At 41.9% G+C, this 21075-nt stretch overlaps 1 protein-coding gene across 1 annotated transcript in view; it reads right to left on the reverse strand.

Annotated features, from left to right (window-relative positions):
- The window catches only part of znrf1 (zinc and ring finger 1), a 234125-nt gene that overhangs the window by 28171 nt on the left and 184879 nt on the right, over positions 1-21075 (reverse strand). Inside the window, exon 3 of the mRNA XM_078211042.1 lies at positions 5222-5327. Coding sequence (XP_078067168.1) covers positions 5222-5327 — 106 coding nt within the window. The remainder of the gene's footprint in view (positions 1-5221; positions 5328-21075) is intronic.

A 21075-nucleotide genomic window follows, 5' to 3' on the forward strand; every position in this document is an offset into this window, starting at 1 on the left:
TCCCGGCTTGGGTCACTGTCTGTGCGGAGTCTGCACATTCTCCCCGTGTCTGCGTGGGTTTCCTCCGGGTGCTCTGGTTTCCTCCCACAGTCCAAAGATGTGCACGTTAGGTTGATTGGCCATGCTAAAAAAATTGCCTTTAGTGTCCTGAGATGCGTCGGTTAGAGGGATTAGTGGGTAAAATATGTAGGGATCTGGGGGTAGGACCTGGGTGGGATTGTGGTCAGTGCAGACTCGATGGGTCGAATGGCCACTTTCTGTACTGTAGAGATTCTATGATCTATGATTTGAGATGAGGCCAAGTGAAATGGGCTGAAGTTTAGTTACAAGAAGATGAACCTTCTGGTACAGCTTCAAATGTGACATCTATAGAGAGTAAGCAAGGTTCAATTTTGAGACATGTCTCAAAGAGATTTAGGAACATGAAATTGATCAATGCCTGCCGTCTGTTATTGGCAGGGGTGAAAGTAACTTAAATTTCTTACTGGTATGGTCACCTAAGGAATCCCAAATTTGATGAATTATAATTTAATGCATGAAAGGTTGTTTCTTTGACCAGTAACTGCCGTTTTTTATATTGAACTTCTGACTTCCATGTTCAAAGCACTTCGATTATCAATCCATTGCCCACAAGACTTCTTTGAACAAAATAAAGAATTCGCACCATGACTCGCATCAATGAATTTGACAGATTGATGCAGCCAATAATACACAAAAAGCACAGGCCTGTTCCTTAAACCTTTGACAACCAAAGTGGTTCACAACAAGCCATCCACCATCAGATAAGACGAATGAGAAAACATCAGGATTCTTCACTGTATCGAGAGTATTCTTCATAACGGGTCAGTTTTTAAAAGGTGGCACTGCACTTTCAAAAATATCACTTATCAATCTTATGAACACAACAATCAGCCACCGATTGAAGTCTGTTATCAGGTAATGTTGGTGATGGAAGTTGTCAGAACATTGCAATAATCTATAATGAGTTTGATGCTTTTTCATATTTCAAACAATGAGATGAAAGCACACCAAAGAAATGTGCGACATCACAAATTCTGATTATGCAAGAAGCGTGGAGAGAAGTACCCATTATTTGTTCAAAGAATAGAAACATTTTGCCACATTCTGCCTGAACTAATCCTCACACAAGATCAATTAATTGATCTGTTTTAATAGCGGTCATTATGTTTAAAAGATGTGAAACATCGATACAGAAATCGAGAGAAACCACCATCCCCACACAACATAATTAACTACAATCAAGTGACTTCCATTCTCATTTCCATTTTCCCCACACTTAGTCCTTTAACCACAATTTGATAGCTTGATTTCTTAACTACAAATGGAGGATTACCTCTCTCCAGCTGCCGCTGATTAAGCTCCCTCCCTGTGCCTCTGCATTCCCATTTCCTCAGCCCGGCGCGCACCGTCTCAAAGCTATTCTGACAGAAGGTCACCAGCCTGAAACGTTAACTCTGCTTGTCTCCCCACAGAAGCTGCTGAGCATTTCCAGCATTTTCTGTTTTGTTTTTAGCATTTCTAGCATCCACAGCATTTGCCTACTGTGCTACTTTAGGATGTTGATCGTAACAGGAGTTGGTCTACTAATGGCTACTGAAAAACCTCAGACCATTCAAACAAAACCAACTACCTCAGATTCATAGAATAGAATAGAATCCCTATGGTACAGGAGGCCGCCATTTGGCCCATCGAGCCTGCACCGACAATCAACCCACACAGGCCCTTTCCCTGTAACCCTACGTATTTACCCTGCTAATTCCCCCTGACACTAAGGGGCAATTTAGCATGGCCAATCAACTTAACCTGCGCATCTGTGGACTGGAGCACCTGGAGGAAACCCGCACAGGCAAACTATTGTGCCACCATGCCGCCAGGAGTCTGATCTGGTAGGATTTGAGCTTGTAAAAACTATTCCTAACTGACTTAAATTCACAAAGTCCACCACTGTAGCAGATATCACAAGATCAGTTCAGGATTTAAGGTAACCTTGAAATGATGTGTGTCCCGGACAAACTATGTCAATAAAAGAGAGAACATCCCTTACATGAGTGATCTAATTCAACAGAAAAGGGAAGACCCTTGCTATGAAACCCTTTGTCTTTTCCTTTTAGGTTTTTTGGTCAGAACATGAATCCTCGGTCTTCAACTCACCTCTCTTCACACATTTTTTTCTTGTTTTCCTTAGGTTATTTATAACTGTGGCCAATCCCTCAGTGAGCATTTCCCCACTGTGGTGTGGCTGAAACTCATATCCTAATAGGGTGAGGAATCATAAGTGCAAATTTATCACTTTGCACTACAATGTTTTCACATTCCAAAGCATATATCACCTTCTCTTAACTCAGTCTCGAGTACGCATGAAAACGAGTTACCCTACAAAACAAAACTGTGCCTGTGCCAACTACAGCTTGCATAACTTGACAGCACATTTAAATGAATAACTTCAAAATATTTCCCCATATTTTTCCATGAGTTCCATTTTACAATTTCAAGACAAGACAATTCCATTAGTGAAAAAGTGCAAAGGCCAGATGGAAGGGCAAAATTAGACAAAGGGTGGAATTTTTCCGGCCACGCTCGCTCCAAAATCGGAAAATCCCACCTGAGATCAACGGGCCTTTGCATGGTCTGCCCTCCCGCCCGCTACGGTTCCTGCGGTGGGTAGGACGGGAAAATTCCCCCCAAAGTTTTGGATTATTCTGAAGTCTTCTAATTCAACTTTGTCCCTGCAATGCAAACAGGAGTCAATTTCTACTTTCTGAGCCATTCAGTTTCTGTCTGAAACGGTAAACTAGGCGTCAAAACTCAAAAACCTCACCAAATGGGTATCAATTACAATTGGGATAGGGAGGAAAGTGACATAGGTCTGAATTGAGTCCAGATTCCTGGTAAAGATACCATTCTCTATTGTCTAAGTTTGTAACTGAAGGAGTTTTGTTGTTTCATAACGAGTATGAGAATATAGCCCAAACCTATACTGGAACAATTTGCCACATTTAGAATTTGGATTTTAGTAGGCAAAAGGATGGTTGATTGGGAAATAGAATGGATCAGACTCGTAAGATGTTGTGCGTCAGAAGACGCTATTGGTCTTCATTATTTTATTGATACATATGCCGTGAGTGAGTTGACACAACACCAAGATTAAGCTATGAATTCCATCGCAGGATTATTTATGTACTGAAATTGAATTTTTTTAAAGTGGCTATGACAGTGTATATATTTTTTGTGAATTATTCCATTGACATGAAAGAAATGAAAAGGCGGCAAAGGATCTGCTGATTCTCCCGCATCAATTTTACCAAAATAAAAACACCCCCAGTGAATACTTGTGTGATGTGGATTTGGAATGCCTGAATATACTGTTCGAGACAGAACATAAGAAACAGAAACAGGTGTAGACTATTTAGCTCCGGGAGCCTGCTCCGCCATTCGATGAAATCATGCGGATCTTCAGACCTTCATTTTTATATAATTCAATGAAATATAAATGAAAACTAATCAATATTTCAAAGAAACTAAATTACATCATTTATGATATAAAGGTGGCTCAATTGACCTTTAATCAGTGCCATATCTGACCCGAGAAAACTTCATACTAGCAAAGTGAAAGATTCCACAGCACTGCCATACCTAACCTTGACCACAAGTAGAAAAATTAATCAACTGCATCATTCACCTTCAGAAACAGGAGCACAAGATTAAAAGCTTTGGTCCCCGAGGTCGCTTTCCTGCCCTATTCCAATCGGTGCCCATTAGTTGAGGTTTTTGAGCTTTCGTGCCTAGTTTACAGTTTCAAACAGAAACTGAATTGCTGATAAAGTAGAAATGGACTCCAGTCTGCATCTCAGAAAAAAACGTTGAATATGATATTATCATTACATTTCCTATTAGCCAGTTTATTAACAGCTCAGATGACTCTTCAACGTTCCATATATAGGCTAGTGCTGAAGTCAATACACTGAATATCTCTATTTTTATTTCTGTGTTAGATAGCGATAGAGACAGCGTGCAGAATGCATCATAGAATGTATCATAGAAACCCTATAGTGCAGAAGAGGCCATTTAGCCCATCAGATCTGCACGGGCTCTCTGACAGAGTATGTTACGAAGGCCCTCTTCCCTGCCCTATCCCTTTAACCCTACACATTTCCCATAGCTAATCCATCTAACCTACACATTTTGGGACACTAAGGGGCAATTTAGAATGGCCAATCCACCTAACTTGCTCATCTTTGGACTGTAGGAAACCAGACCACCCGGAGGAAACCCATTCAGACACAGGGAGAACGTGCAAACTCCATACAGACAGTCACCCAAGCTGGAATTGAATCCGGATTTCTGGTGCTGTGAGGCAGCATTGCTAACCATTGTGGAACTGTGCCACCAGGACTCTGATCTGGTAGGATTTGAGCTTACAAAAACTATTACTAGCTGACTCAAATTCACAAAGTCCACTGCTGTTGCACACATCACAAGATCAGTTCAGGATTTAAAGTAACCCTGAAATTACAAACGTCCTGCGTCAATAAAACAGAGAGAATTCCTTACATGGGGTTCTCTCTGATGGCGGACATGGACTGAATATTGCCCCGACATCTTACACTCTGTGGTTTGGTTGGGCTGGATAAATTCATAACATAAGCATAATTAAATTCATAGCTTAATCATGGCTTTGTTGCATCAACCATCCTCTGCCCAGATAAGGAGGAACCAGTGGCTGCACAAACAGATTCTGCTAAAGGCATCAAAAAACATTTTTACCCTGATTCACAACAGAAGTCTTTTGGCTGATAATTGTGTTTTTCCATGTTAACAGATAAAAATAACTCTGCTGGGTTTAATAGGATTTAGTTGGAAGTTCGTCAAATTTTAACAGTGATCAATAATCAGAACCTATTTCTCAGACTCACCTGTCTTTCAGCCTGGTTTCTAATTCTGTGATTCACACTAATTAGAGCCTCAATTCTGAAGCTCAACGTTGTAGTTATAAACAAAAGAATCAATTGCCTTTGCGGGATATCTTTTAAAAAATGTTCTTTGTGAGAATGTGTGAAGTGCTTTATCTTCATTTATCCATCCAACAAGGTGCAATTGTTTGGTAGTGCAAAGGTGTACAATAGAATGTAAAAAGAGAGAAATTTTTCAAAGTCTAACTAATGCAGTACTTTGCATGCATATTGCTTTTGTGACTACTTACCTTTTATGGTAGATACAAAGACAAGGAAGTCGAGCTATTGTGTCCCCTTGCAGAAGTTCCTCCAAACAGATTACACATTCTCCAGCATCTTTACTCAGCACATCATCTGTAAAGCAAAATTTAGTTTTACAAATTTAAAAGAAATTCCACTTGTACATCTTAGTTTCTCCACCCCACCGAATAGATCACACATACAGCTGCGGTAGAATGAGGTTGACACATCCAACAGCAATTCAAATGGTTGTTTTTGGAAAAATTAACAATCTGAAGAAAAACAAAAGCTGACAGGGCTATGGCAAAAAGGGTGGGGAGTAGTGGAGTGGGACGAGCCGAGATGCTCTTGAGAGCTAACACAGGCATGACAAGACAAATGGCTTCTTTCTGTGCTGTAACCATTCCAGAGACAAGGCAAATTGCTTCCTTAAACAACATTTTTAACTTGCAGATTAATTATGTGATTTTGCCATATCCAATTGCTCAATGTGGTTATTGAGTAAGCAGCTGTAATACACAGCTAAGGAATCTTGCAGATTCAATTCTTGGTTTGTACCAAGTTAGCTGTCCACTATCCAATGGCTCCATTGGAAGCAAACATGTATAGATGCCTGTAGGATGCAATGTTATTCTAAATTAGTCAAACAGCCTTCTCCTCATTCCCAGGGAACCAAAGAAACCTGGCCCCAAAATGTCCTCGAGGTTCATCTATTTAACTGACCTGGCATGAGTCACATGACAATACCACTATGCCACTGCTTCCCCTTAGTAACCCCTAGGATGTTGAAGGTGAGAGATTCAGCAATGGTGATGCCATTGAATGTCAGGAGGAGATGGTTAGATTTTCTCCTCTTGGGGATAGCCATGACCTGGCACTTGCATGGCTATTTACTTATTTGTCATTTACCAGCCCAAACCAAAATGTTGTCCACGTCTTGGTATGACACAGATTGTTTCAGTGCCTGAAGAGTCATGAATGGTGCTATCAGTGAATGTCTCCATTTCTGACCTTATGATGGAAGGAAGGCTTGATGAAATACCTGACAATGATTGGGTCCAGGGTTACTGGCTTCTTGCAATAACAACTATCTTCTTTGTGCTAGATATGATAGATATGATTGCAACTAGTGCAGAGATTCCCACCACCCCGAATCCCCATTTACTTCAATTTTTCCAGGGCTCCTTGATGTCACACTCAAATGCTGTCTAAATGTCAAGGGCAGTCATTCTCACCTCCCCTTTTGATTTCAGCTCTTTGATCTGAGAGGTCAGGAGCCGAGTAGATCTGATGGAAGTATCAATGAGCAGGTTAGTATTGTGTAAGTACTGCTTGATAGTACTGTCGACAACACTATCCATCACTTTGCTGATGACCATGGGGAGGCTAATGGGGCAGTAATTGGCCGGATTGGATTTGTCCAGCTTTTTACAAACAGGACATACCTTGGCATTTTTCATCTTTCTCCTCCTGTTCGTCGTTTAATTGTCCACCACCATTCACAACTGGATGTGGCAGGACAACAACGCTTTGGTCTGATCCATTAGATGTGGGATTGCCTTGTTTTATCACATGCTGCTTCCATTGTTCAACATCTCTCCTACATTTTAGCTTCACCAGATTGACACCTCATTTTTAGGTGCTGCTGCTGGCATTTCCTCTTGCACTCTTAATTGAACCAGGGTTGATATCTTGGCTTGATGGTATTGGTAGAACAAGGGATATGCCAGGCCAAGGTTACCGACTGTGGTTAAATACAATTCTATTGCTGCTGATGGCAGTCCATAGGTGCCCAGTTTTGAGCTGCTGTAGATTCCGAATCTACATCGTTTAACAAATTGCTAATGCCGCACAACACAATGGAGGGTATGCTCAGTGTGAAGATGGGACTTTGCCTTCACAAGGATTGGGTAGTGATCACTCCTACCTATGCTGTCATGGACCGATGCATATGCTACAGATAGATTGATGAGGACAAGATCTAGGAGGTTTTTCCTGCGGGCCAGTCTGACAAACATGTACTGTAGGACTCAACCAGTTCAGGCAGTCGCGGTACTATCAAAGACAATGAAGACCCCACCCAGAGTCTATTCTGTGCCCTTGCCACCATTAGTGCTTACCCCATGTGTGTTAAACATGGAGGAGTGCTGAGGGAGCGTGGGAAGTGATAATCAGTAGGAGGCTTCCTTCCCAAGTTTAACCTGATGCCATGAGATTTCACTGGGTCCAGTGTCCATGTTGAAGATTCCCAGGGCACCTCTCTCCTGCCTGGGACAGGAAAAATCCAGGGATGGTGGTGATGGTGCCTGGGACATTGACTGTGAAGCATGATCTGCTGACTGTCAGGTTTTTGATTGACTAATCTGTGGCACAAGCGCCCCGATGTTAGTAAGGAGGACATTCCATGGTCAGCAGGGCTGAGCCTGCCACTGTTGTTTCTCGATGCTGGGTTTTACGACTTGCACCAGTTTGGTGCAACTGAATGTCTTGCTCTGCCATTTCAGAGGGAAGTTGCTGTGGAATCACATGTAGGTCAGATCAGGTAAAGATGGAAGATTTCCTTGCCTCAAAGACATTTTATAACAATTGATGATAGTTTCATGGCAGCATTACAGAGACTAGCCTTCAATTCCAGATTTTGTTTTATTAATCAACTGAATTAATTAAAATTAAATTCCATCAGCTACCATAGTGAGATTTGGACCCAAGTCTCAAGACATTAATTAGCCTGTGCCTCTGATTTATTAGTTCAGTGACACTACCACTACGCCACTGTTTCCCCAGCTTTGTGCAATAAGCATAAAACAAAAGTACAAGGAGAAAGCTGAACTGTAACAGCATGACCTAGTGTTAAATCAGAGTCTTCAGGAGATAGAAAATACAGATATTTTCAAACATTAGTACCTTCCACGTCCTCAAGTATCTAAAATGCTTCCCATGGATTACTCCTGAAACATAGTCACTGTGACGTAGGCAAACTGCAACCAGTTTGTATACAAGGTTCGACACTCCACACACAGTAATGAGCTGAATAGCCAGGCAATATTTTTTGGTGATGCTGGTTGTGGAACTAATGTATACAGGACCCCAAGAAATCTCCCTATTCATCTTGAGTGCCATGGGATTCCTTCCTTTCACCTGATAGGTGGCTTTGGTTTAATGTCTCAGACAAAAGAGAACACCATTAAGCACCACCTATCCAGCTACAGTACAAAAGCAGGTCGATTCAGCAGAGGCACACTCAAGTGGGAAAGCTTATATATATTCTTTTAGGAAATAAGCAACAACTTGACAAGATAGTTTGCTTATTGACCTCAAATGCCTGAAGTTTCGATTTAATATTACAGCTTTACAGCAATCTCGGCAACTATTTCACGGACAGTTACGAGTAGTTCATCGCTTATAATGTCACCGAATTGATGAGGAGTTTGACCTTTGATATTGTGTTTGGTGGGGCAATAGGAAGCAGAAAACAGACATTTAGAAATTTATCTTTTTTAAAATCAATGCTGTTTTGCACACAGAGTAAAGGTCAACAGTCCAAACCAAGGCTATTAGTGTTTCTCACTTATCAGGGTCACTTACACCAAGCAAACAGACCACTGGGCAGAATTTAAGTCACCTGAAGACAATGCCGATTTGGCATGGGCATCGAGCCCAGGATTAACATGGTATCACTAAATTGAAAGAGCAGACAATATAACCTTGCTTGCAAAATTTGGTCAAAAAATGAAAATGTTGCTCATTTTGAACACTTGGCAGGTTAATGTTTATAGAATTTTCTCCCATTTTTGGGAGGTTGTATTGTTATGATGAGGGCAGAAGCTCCAGTGAACATGTTCTGCTGTGCCACTGATAAACAAATTAACGGGGTTTGGAAGAGGATTGGAATAAAAGGAAAATAAGACATTTCAAAACATAAAAGATGCATAAACATGCAATCTAACCCCACTGTAGAATACTTCATCTATTTAAATCTTAAAAGGAAGTATGCTGCACTACAATCAAATGGATACAGTTTACACTTGAATGGGAATTCAGCTCTCTGTCCCCAGTATTCTGAGCCTGACTGTAACAGAATTATGCATGACTCTAGGTACGGGTGTGTGTGTTTAGGTGCAGTACTAGTAATGGTCGTTAACTGGACATCAATAGGACATCATTTTATTCAAGTGATGGACCTATGCTCAAAGTATACAAGTGCAGGCCGAAATGGTTCTCGTTAGACTCGAGGTGCACGTTATGTATAATGTGTGCGCCTATGCCCAAAACCTGATAAGTGTATAAAGACTCGCCTCCAGTTTTCTATCCTTCACCTCTGGTTATTTGTGTTCTAACAATGACAGCAAAATAGTGTAGAGGGTTACAACGCTCATAAAGTTCATTTTAGTCACAAGTAGGCTTACATTAACACTGCACTGCAGTTACTGTGGAGATCCCCTATGCCACACTCTGGCGGCACCTATTCGGGCACACAGAGGGAGAATTTAGCACGGTCAATGCACCTAACCAGCACATCTTTCAAACTGCGGGAGGAAACCGGAGCATCCGGAGGAAACCCACGCAGACACAGGGGGAACATGCAGACTCCACACAGACAGTGTCCCAAGCTGGGATCGAACCCGGGTCCCTGGCGCTGTGAGGCAGCAATGTTAGCCACTGTGCCACCATACCATGCCGCCTCTGGAATGGCTCAAAATGCATCAACAATTTACAAGCAGAGTTTGCTATGCAGAAGAAACAGGAGATTGATGGACAAAAATGAAGACGTAGGTGTGGGCTTTCACACATACAAAAGGCAACCTAACACCTGATTCCCTGCTTGTTGGGCTGTGAAGTTGGAGGTGAACGCAAGATGTAGATATTGGAGGAGGCCATATATCGCTTTGAGATTGTTCTGACACTCAATAAGATATTCTTCTATTTCAACTCCACATACTGTACCTGCCTATCCCCATATCATTTATGTTTCATTCCCTCTATTCATTCTTGGGAAAAGAGTCCAAAACAATGCTCAGTCCTCCAAATGTGATCTCCCCAAGTCCCTACATAACTGCATGTTTATACGCCATCCTTTTGTAGTAAAGGTTAACATACGATTTGACTTCCTATTTGCTTGCTATACCCGCATGTTAACCTTCTATACTTTGTATACAGGACCACCTCCCCTGGTTGCCCCAAATATTGGCATTTTCTTGTCTCTCACATTTAAAAAAATTGAAGTGGATAACTGCACATTGTTCCATATTTTGTTCTATTTGCCACATCCCTGCCCAGTCATTTAACTTACCAACGTAAGATCTCATAGAAACTTATAGAATTCCAACAGGATTAGTCAGAATAGAATTCAGAAAGAATGTCCCCAATGGTGGGGCAGTCCAGAACTAGGGGTCATAGTTTGAGGTTTGAGGATAAGTGGTAAACCTTTTTGAATAAAGGTGAGGAGAAATTTCTTCACCCAGAGTGTGGTGAATGTGTGGAACTCACTGCCACAGAATGTAGTTGAAGCCAAAATGTTGTCTGATTTCAAGAAGAAATTAGAAAAAGTTCTAGGGGCTAAAGCAGTGGTTCCCAAACTTTTTTCACTGGGCCGCACTTTCGGAATAAAAATTTGCTCGCGCCACACCGAATTTTTTATTGATAAGAAATACATTCAAAAACAAAAAAAACAACTCCTAGCAGTGCTTGATTCATAACATAGAACACAACGACTTTATAACATGATCATGGGACATCCAGAAAGTATAAAACAATGCTTGTTTCAACCATGTTTAAATGTTTCTTTGATTGTCCTTGAATCTTCCCACCACACCTGCCATCCTCTCTCACCAGTGTGGCGCGCCACACCCTTTGGGAACCACTGGGCTAAAGGGATCAAGGGAGAAAGGAGAGTTGGGAGAAAGGAGAATTTACCACCTAGATTCATAATTTCAGTAAACATGGACACCTTACACTCATTCTCATCTAAGTCATTGATGTAAATTTAAATACATGAGGCCCAATAACTGATCCTTTGTACATTCAACTAGTTACAGCTTGCTAACCTGGAAAAAGTGGTACATGCAAAGTGGTTGAGAAAAATGATTCTCTTTGTGTCACTCTACAACACTATCCTCCATAGTTAAGCTACCATTGCAGCATACTTGCAGAAAGATGGAGCCAAGCCTCAGGTTATAGCTGACCATTACAGGCACTAAATATACCAGCTTCAATTACTTTTGCAGCAGATGGCACCATTTTGCATCTGACACACTGACAGCACAGGCTCTATTTATTCAGCTCCCCATGGTAACTGCCACAGTCTGTTATTGGTAGCATCCCAATGAGACAGGGCCAATCCAAGCCCATCAGCTGTTCCTGGCATGCCTGCTTTCATGTGGTGCCACTAAAATAAAACATACTGGGATTGGGCTGGTTCTCACAGTATGAACTGTCTGGTATTTACATAGGAAAGTCTGCTGACGCAGATTTCTCTGGTAACAGATGCCAAGGTGTATATCAATTGAATAGGATAGTGAGATATTTTCATGTCTGTGGCAGACATGGACAAGCTGATACTAGTGATTGGTCACAGCACCTCTCGTAGCCTGACTTATCTGACATGCCTTGATCTTCCATCTCCTTCTCATCCATAAAAGGAAAGAAAACACAGAACACCCCAAAGTGCCGTATAGCCAATGAAGTATTTTTGTGAATGTAGGAAACACAGCAACTAACCTGCACACAGCAAGATCCCACAAACAGCAACATGATAATGACCAGAAAAACTGTTTTTGTGACGTTGAGGAATAAATATTGGCCAGAACTGGGGAGAACCACCTTGCTTCTCTTTAAAATAGTGCCATAGGATCATTTATAGAAGAGGAAAGACGACACCCCCAACAGTGTAGGGCCACCTCAGTACTGCTCTGGAGTGTCAGCCTTGATTTCTGTGCTCAGGTCCTGGACTGGGATTTGAAGCCACAACCTGCTGACTCAGATGCAAGAATGCGATCAACTGAACCGCAGTTGAAAAGCAAAGATAGAAGGGACTGCCCAATTGGAAACTTGCTGTGTTCCTTTGAAACAGTTGGCGTGAGTGGGATAGGGAAAGATGAGAAAATTGCCCGACAGCAAATTGTACAAAGTATATGAGTAAGAACTTGGCTTCAGAAAAAATCCCTTCCAAAAAATCAAATCAGAAATTACATGGAAGTTGCTACTACGAATATAACTGCTAGGTTAACATACTTTCACTTTCTACAACGTGCTTAGAAACCCTAAACGCCAGTTCTATATGCCAAGAACAGGAAATAGTGCAAATGAAATAGAAATGACAGACAATGAAGCACATTGTCATTTTCATCTTACTTACATGTAACCACCTAAAAAATGACTGGATACACATCATGCAGGCTTGAAATTATGCTGCAGCACAAAGGTGGCAGAGAGCCAGTTACACTAAATCTCTGCCTCATTTACAAATTTAGACACAAATGTGACAAACCCAACCAGAAACTCAGGATTCATTGTTTCTGCCTTTTGAAAATAAATCACAGTGTAGTTACAATGAAATAAAAAGTGCAAAGTTTGGAAGTGTTTCGTGCCCATAAACGCTGGAGAATCCCAATTAGTTCTGAAATGCTCTCTCTACATCCTTGTTTAACACCAACCAGTTATTAAAACATAACATTAGTTGAGAAGATCGAAGATTGCTTTATTCTGGTTTGGACCTTTGTCTAACTTTTGCCAGGCATGGATGCCAGAAGGCCATCATAGGCTTTATTTTCCAATGATGATATAAACTGCAGTACAATGATGCTGTGCGTTTGAAATGCTGTCCTATCAGGTTTTATTTTTATTCCACAGTATTTTGAATTTGGAGATAGCATCGGTGTTTTAATAGAATCCAACTTGGAGAGATGAGTGAATCCAAATAGATTTGCTTCCAGTCACTTAAGTTAAAGTTCAGGAATTCAGCAGTTCAGGTACCACAGCTTCATTTTGTGCTTAAAACATTAGCTCAGCATGAATTTCCATCTGTGTCATACTGCATGGGGGCAATTCTCCCAGCCCTCTGCGCTAATTTTGCAGCGCAACAGGCCAGGGAACTCAAGCGGAGGCCGTTTAGCAGGCCACAAGTCTCCGGATGCCACATTTGCGGCTCTACCAGCTCTGCGGAGCAGTATAATGTCTGCAAATACACATTCAAATGTCATTAGCGGGCCTGGGACTGAAGTCTCCGGACCCGCTAGCTCTCTCCCACCCCCCTCCAGGAGTATTTCACTCCAGCGGGATTTACAACAGCACCCCACTTGCGGGGAGCTGGCAGCCCAATCCCGCTGGAGTGAAGGGGGGGCCATTGAGCCCCCCAGGAGGTCAGGAGTGAAGGGGTGCCCCCTGGGCATTGCCTGCTTGGAATGCAAGCCTGGCCCTGATGTGGGGATGCCGGCATTGGACTGGGGTTGCCCCGGCGCTGCCCAAGGAGCAAAGTGGCAATGCCCAAGGGGGAAGCTTGGCACTGCCCACCAGGCATCAGGAGATCGAGGCTGGGAGGCCAGCGATCGGGGAGTGGGGGGACTGGTGGGACAGCAATGCGGGGTCGGCCTGCAATTGAACTGTCCAGCGATCGTGAGGCCAGCAGTGCTGGGCTACTGCGCATGCACCAATCTTGGCACGGACAGCGTGCACAGTGACCCGCTCAGTGCTATGCTGCCGGCCTCTCCAGCGGAAATAGGCCCCCGCCCACTGGTTTTTTGAGAGATTTCTGCTAGTGCACTCTGTGTATTGCAGAGTGAGAGAGATTCATTTTGAAACTCCCGCTGAAAAAAAATCAACGGGATTTACTCCAGTTTTTACGCAAATTTGACACTTCGAATCCTTTTGGGAGAATCGCCCCCTCCCTAAATGTTTGTGTGGTATTTAGAAATAACTGTCTTATGTCTGGGGCAGTATTCATATGTTATCCCTTTTTTAAAAAAGAATAATATTTTTGAAATCATCTGCACTTAATCCTGAAAGTGAATCGGGGCATGGGGATAAATGTTGAATAAGGTACACTTCGCCCCTCCAGTGTGGACAGGGGCCCTGAAAAACGTCATAAGATCACTGCACAAAGAGTAAGACTCAGTTGGATGTTTAAAAAAAAATACAGAAAGCAAAGACAGCTTCATCCAAAATGCTAATAAGCCATAAAAAATTAAATCTGTTGGCTTTCCATATATTTTAATTCAAATTCAATCAATTTTCTTAAACAAAGAAATATTGAACTATCAGTAGCAATCATTATCACGTGACCTGGCTAAATCTAGGCTTATTTATTACCGGAACATGCCCTCATTTATTATCATAATGTCAAGATAAACAAATCAGGACATAGACTGTTCAATGAAGTTAAATTACTTTGATTAATCAGTTCCACTTCAAAAATGCTCAGTGAATAATTTGTTTTCATTAACATTATTAACATTAATGTTTTGCCAGGAAAATCATGATTTAGTTTGAATTAAAATAAAGATTACCTCATGCATACCAGAGGATAAACACAGAGCTTGTGAAAATTCAACATGTACAACTGAGTTAAACTGTCATTTCAACAATGGACCCACTGGTCCATGAATGTTGTCTCCGAATATATCCAAAATATCTAACTCTGGAAACACACAGCTGTCTAGCCATATCTTATTTTAGTCTGACCACTTGACAGATTCCATTCCCACTTCACTTAACTTGTTCCTGAAAGTCCCCAAGGCTAGACAGCCACCTTCCCACCCTCCCTAGGAAGAAGTCAGGGACAGAAGCCTGTCAGTTCCCATCAGGATTGCTAATGGCTCAGTGCTAATTTGTTACATTATCCACTTGTGAAAGTGATTTGAAGTGATTAGTATTAGACATTACAACCAGATATACGTCAATACCTCTGACTAGACTCTTCGTACTCCCAAGGACACTGTGCTGTCTGCTGTAAACAGCTCTGCTTTCCTCTTGAAAGCATGCAGTGCGTTACAGCTTTTTTCACTTAAGGTAAAGGTTACTGTTTACCAAAAGCCATTATGTTACCGTTATGCTTTGAGTCGAATGGGCAGCCTAGCAACAGGGAGACCAACATACCACCAAATACCACAGCTGACACGGGAATTTTGTCCCAAGTAACTTAATCACGTTATAATAATTAACATATAAATATATCAGTACCATCAGCAGAACAACCTAACCATTGTTATTGTATCTTAACACACTTTCCTTAGAGAATTGTGTGAACTAGTGGAAAGTTTCACAAGTGGTTTAACAACCTGAAAGGCTCTTCCATGACAGAACATTATGGTGAAGTATCTTTGTTAGAAATATTTGTATACCTATATTTTCCTCTACATTTTTACAAATGTACTAATTTAAAAGTTGAAAAACGGGCATACTGTAAAGACTACATGGCATCCTTGTTCCTAAACAGTGACACTGCTGTCAGGAAAATGCAATTTTGCAAACAATATACATTATACCCACATGTTAGGAGAACAAAATACTTCTTGCACAAACGGCAACTGATGCTTGGTTAATTTAAAATCTCAGATCGATAGATTTTGTTGGTCATAGTATTAAGATTTATGGGGCAACTGTAGGTATGTGGAGCTAGCTCACAGAGCAGCAATAATCTCATTGAATGACGGAACAGGCTTTAGCTTAAGGGGCTAAATGGCTGATTCAAGTTCCTATGAAATTTATCTTTAATGTGAATAAACATTGCAAGGTGCTTCACAAATAGAAGTAAATAAGGGAATGCACATTAAGTGGGACGACTCAAAATGTGGCCGGGAAACATTTGTTTTAAGAGTTTTTCTTTTAATGTAAAAGCAGAGTAGGTTTGGGCAAGGAGGATGCACAAAAGGCCAAAGAAGAATAATTCAGTCTTGGAAGGGATTTTAGCAGCAGAAATGCTGAAAAAGAGGTGAAGGTTGGTAATGAATATCACCAGAGTTAGAAATAAATTGTCTTGGTGACGTATAGAATGTGATGTTTGAAGTTCAGCTCTGGGTCTAATGGATAAAATACTTTGCATAATTCTGTTAAGCCTGAATGATGATGGTGACAATCAATGGAGTTCACATTGGTGATTATAAATCAAGGCTTTGGTCTTATGTTTAGTTAGGGGAGATTGCAACTCATCTAGGACTTGAATGTTGCATGCAGAGAGCATAGCAATTCTGTGACCAAGACCAATAGTTGAGAACTACAGTTGACAGTCATTAGCAGACATATTGAAACCTCCCCATGCCTGCAGATGAAGTTACACAGGACAATATGCCAATGAGGAAGTGGAGGAGGCCAGGGGTATCTCCATAGTGGCAATGTGGAAATGGGAAAAAAGCCTCACCTGGAGATGTGTTCAGATAGACAGGAGTGCAACCATGTGGGGGGCAGTCCATTGAATTGGGCAATGGAGAAGGATGGTATGGTCAGCCATATCAAACAGCCAAGAAATTGAGGAATGAGGAGAAATAATAAAGCATAGTCAATGTCACAGAGGATGTCATTCATAACTTTGACCAGGGTCAGTGCTACAAGAAGGGTGGAAAGTGGACTAGAGACAACTAGGCATGTAGTTGGGAGGTAATGATAAGATCACCCACATTAATTTAGGAATGGATTTGTAGTTATAGGGGTTGAATGGGTCAAGAATAGATATTCAATCCACTCCAGATTGAATTATTAAAATGTTGAGAAAGGGGAAATGATGCCAATTTTGTCACGGAGAGTGATGGCCTCTGAATGAGTCATTAGCAATATCATTTGATTTGATTTATTATTGTCACTTGTATTAACATAGTGAAAAGTATTGTTTTTTGCGTGCTATACAGACAAAACATACCGTTCATAGAGAAGGAAACAAGAGAGTGCAGAATGTAGTGTTAGTCATAGCTAGGGTGTAGAGAAAGATCAACTTAATGCAAGATAAGTCCATTCAAATGTCTGAGAGCAGCAGGGAAGAAGCTGTTCTTGAGTCGGTTGGTACGTGACCTCAGACTTTTGTATCTTTTTCCCGAAGGAAGAAGATGGAAGAGAGAATGTCTGGGGTGCGTGGGGTCCTTAATTATGCTGGCTGCTTTGCTGAGGCAGCGGGGAGTGTAGACAGAGTCAATGGATGGGAGGCTGCATATCAGATAGCATAATGGGAATGAGGGGGAGTGGGCTAGGAGTTGAATGGGAAGGCTATTAACAACACAGGAAATAATATAGCTGGGAGACTTCTGTGGGACGAGAATGAGCTGAAATCCAACAGGTTCCAAAAGACTGTGCTGGCTACCACCAGCTCATATTTGGTCTCCATTGGGAATGGAAGCCCATTTACAAGCTGCCAGCTAACTCAGTGTTGATGCCAGCTAATTTCCTACCTTCCCACAACTGCCCAGCAGCAGCAGCTTGGTGTCAGAAGCTCACTAACCAACTGCTTTGAGCCTGTCGACACAGACTTCGATTGGTGGTGCTCCACTTCACACTGAAGTCGAAAATCACCCAACATTTTTAAAGGGTAAGGAAGAAAATCGGCAAGATGCAGAAATAAATAATTGATGTACTATAGTGCTGCAGTACAAGGTAAAGAATTGCAGCTTTCATCAGTGACTCATTTTTAAAAAGTAGATTTTATTTATTTGGGATTCGCTGGCTAGGCCAGCGTTTGTCATCCCTAATTACTCTTGAGAAGGTGCTGGTGATCTACCTTCTTGAACCACTACAGTCCAGGTGGTAAGGTTATACTCACAGTGCTGTTAGTGCGGGTGTTCTAGGATTTTGACCCAGCAACAATGAAGGAACAGCGAGATACTTCCATTCAGGATGGTTGCAACTTGAAGGGGAACTTCCAGGTAATGGTGTTTCCGTGTGTTTGCTGCCCTTGTCCTTCTAGATGGTAGTGGTCGTGGAAACTAGTCATCCTAGATTCCAAGGGATTACCTAAGGAGGATACTAGTTCCTACAGTGAATCTTGTAGATGGTACACACAGCTGCTACTGTGCATCGGTGGTGGTGGGAGTGAATGTTGGTGGATAGGGTGCCAACTTAGCAGGCTGCTTTGTGCTGGATGGTGGCAAACTTCTTGAGCGTTGCTGGAGCTGCATTCAATCCAAGCAAATGGAGAGCATGCCATCACACTCCTGACATGCATCTAGCAGATGGCTGACTGGCTTTGGGGAGTCAGGAGATGAATTACTCATCACAGGATTCCTAGCGTCTGACCTGCTCTTGTAACCACAGCATTTATATGGCTAGTCCCGATCAGTTTCTGGTCCATGATAGTCCCCAGGATGTTGATTGCAGGGGATTCAGCAATGGTGATGTCATTGAATGTCAAGAGGAGTTTGTTACATTCTCTCTTGTTGGAGATGGTCGTTGTCTGGCACTTAAGTGGCAAGTAAAATTTGCAATATACATCAGTCCAAACCTGGATGCAGGTCTTGGCGCATTTGAACATGGATTGTTTCAGTATCTGAGAAGTCATGAATGGTGCTGAATGTGCAATCATCAGCAAACATCCCCACTTCTGACATTATGGTGGATGGAAGGTCATTGATGAAGCAGCTGAAGGAACTCTTGCAGTGATAGTCTAGAGCTGAGAAAATGGACCTCCAAAAACCATAACCATCTTCCTCTGTGCTAGGTATGACTCCAACCAGTGGAGAGTTTTCCCTCCGATTTCCACTGACATCAGTTTTGCTAGAGCTCCTTTGATGCCACACTCGGTCAAATGCGACCTTGATGGCAAGTGCATTCACTCTCACTACATGTTTTGATATGATCTTAATATGAACATTATACCTGGTTATTGTCAAGTAGAGTGGAGAGGGAAATAAGTCTTCATTAGGGGGCTCCTATGCACCTCCTAAAGGATGATGATGAGCAGCCTTTAAGACCACTCATCTAAACCCTCTTGCATGCAGTTGGCATTCAGCTGAGGGAGTAGGGAGGTGAGAAGTGCAGCATGCCACAAAGAACAGGGAAGTTGAAATTCTAGGGCAGTATCATTACTGCTGTGTTGAAACCATCGTGCAGACTACTATGCAACTTGAATCCATTAGAGAATCTGCCTTTCTAAATCTAATGACTCAGCTGTATTTCAGCTACATTTGCACCACAAATATTTGCTCATAAAAATAATTGACGAGATCACTGTAACAACATAGCTGTCAGCTTCACAGAATAGTCAAGGGAAAGCTGGAAACATTTTGGCAAGATTAATAGAACACTACGGTTGTAACATAGAATTCCATCCCATTACCTATTCAAGTGGCCTAAATCAACAGAATGACTCCGACCACTGACAGATTAACTAGGGGAAATGTAATATGGGTGAGCTGTAGGATTGGTTGCAGTGGGGGTTTAAATGGGCAAAATCTGAGATTGTATCAGGAAACCAGCTCAACTCCATCCACTTTTGGGCTTTACTAAAGTGGGAACAAGGAGGAGGAAGATTTGCATTTAAATGTCAATCAGGCTAGCAGCTTCCGGTTTATCCTATTTTTCAGATGTAACTGTGGCCAGCTTGGTTTCCCAGGCCAGGCGTGCTCCACCATCAAACCGTACTCCCATCCCCAACCTGGGCGAGGGATCAGATCCCATCTGCAATCAAACTGCAACCTCCTACCACATCCTACCGGATCTGAATTGGGAACTTTCCACCAAGGTTGGGACAGGACCTATCTGGTCCTGTGGCCTCCTCCAGAATGCCCCCAAACCAACTAGAAACGAAAACAATCAAGCTGTTTTATGGTCGGGTCCATGCTCCTAATCCAGACTGTTGGGCTTCCCAAACAAGTGCAACAGCAAGAATCCCCTACAATGGTGCTGGTTGTAGTTGGAGGTTTTTACCTGCTCTTTTCTGGATGAACATAGGAACATCAATAGGCCAGTTAGTCCCTTGAGCGCATTTCTCCATTCAATTTGATGATGATTTGTTAATCAACTCCATTTTCTCACAAATGCTTGATATCCCTTAATTCCCTTAGCAAACACAAAAGCCTATTGATCTCAGCTTTGAAAATTTCAATTGACTCAGTACCCACAGCATTTTAGGACAGAGTTCCAAATTTCCATTACCTTTTGAATTAAAAAGTACTTCCTTATTTCAGTTCTAAACGGCTTTGCTCTAGCTTAAAGATTATGTCCCATTGTTCTGGATTCCTCCACCAGGGAAAGTTTCTTCATTAAATTCCTTTGTCATTTTAATCATGATGATTAGATTACTCCTCAACATTCTAAATTCAATGGAATGAGAGGCAAGTTTTAGAAGAAAAGAAAGACTTGCATTTACAAGTCCCTTTCACAACCTCAGAATGTCCAAAAGTGCTTTGCAAAACAGATTACCTACAAACATATGGATTAGGGAGCAGGAATATAGCTACTTAAGAGGGAAATCAGGAGGGCTAAAAGAAGACATGAGGTTGCTTTGGCAGACAGAGTGAAGGAAAATCCAAAGAGCTTCTATAGGTATGTTAGGAGCAAAAGGATAGTGAGGGATAAAATTGGTCCTCTTGAAGACCAGAGTGGTAGACTGTGTATGGAACCAAAAGAGATGGGGGAGATACTAAATGGTTTTTTTGCATCCGTATTTACTGAGGAAACTGGCATGGAGTCTACGGAAATAGGGAAAACTGGTAGGGAGGCCATGGAACCTTTACAGATTAAAGGGGAGGAGGTGCTCGCTGTCTTGAGGCAAATCAGAGTGGATAAATCCCCAGGACCGGACAGGGTATTCCCATGGACCTTGAGGGAAGCTAGTGTTGAGCTTGCAGGGGCCCTGGCAGACATATTTAAAATGTCAGTATTCACGGGGGAGGTGCCGGATGATTGGAGGGTGGCTCATGTTGTTCCGTTGTTTAAAAAAGGTTCCAAA

This window comes from Mustelus asterias, chromosome 4 (genome assembly GCF_964213995.1).
Source record: "Mustelus asterias chromosome 4, sMusAst1.hap1.1, whole genome shotgun sequence".
In the NCBI taxonomy this organism is placed as follows: Eukaryota; Metazoa; Chordata; class Chondrichthyes; order Carcharhiniformes; family Triakidae; genus Mustelus; species Mustelus asterias.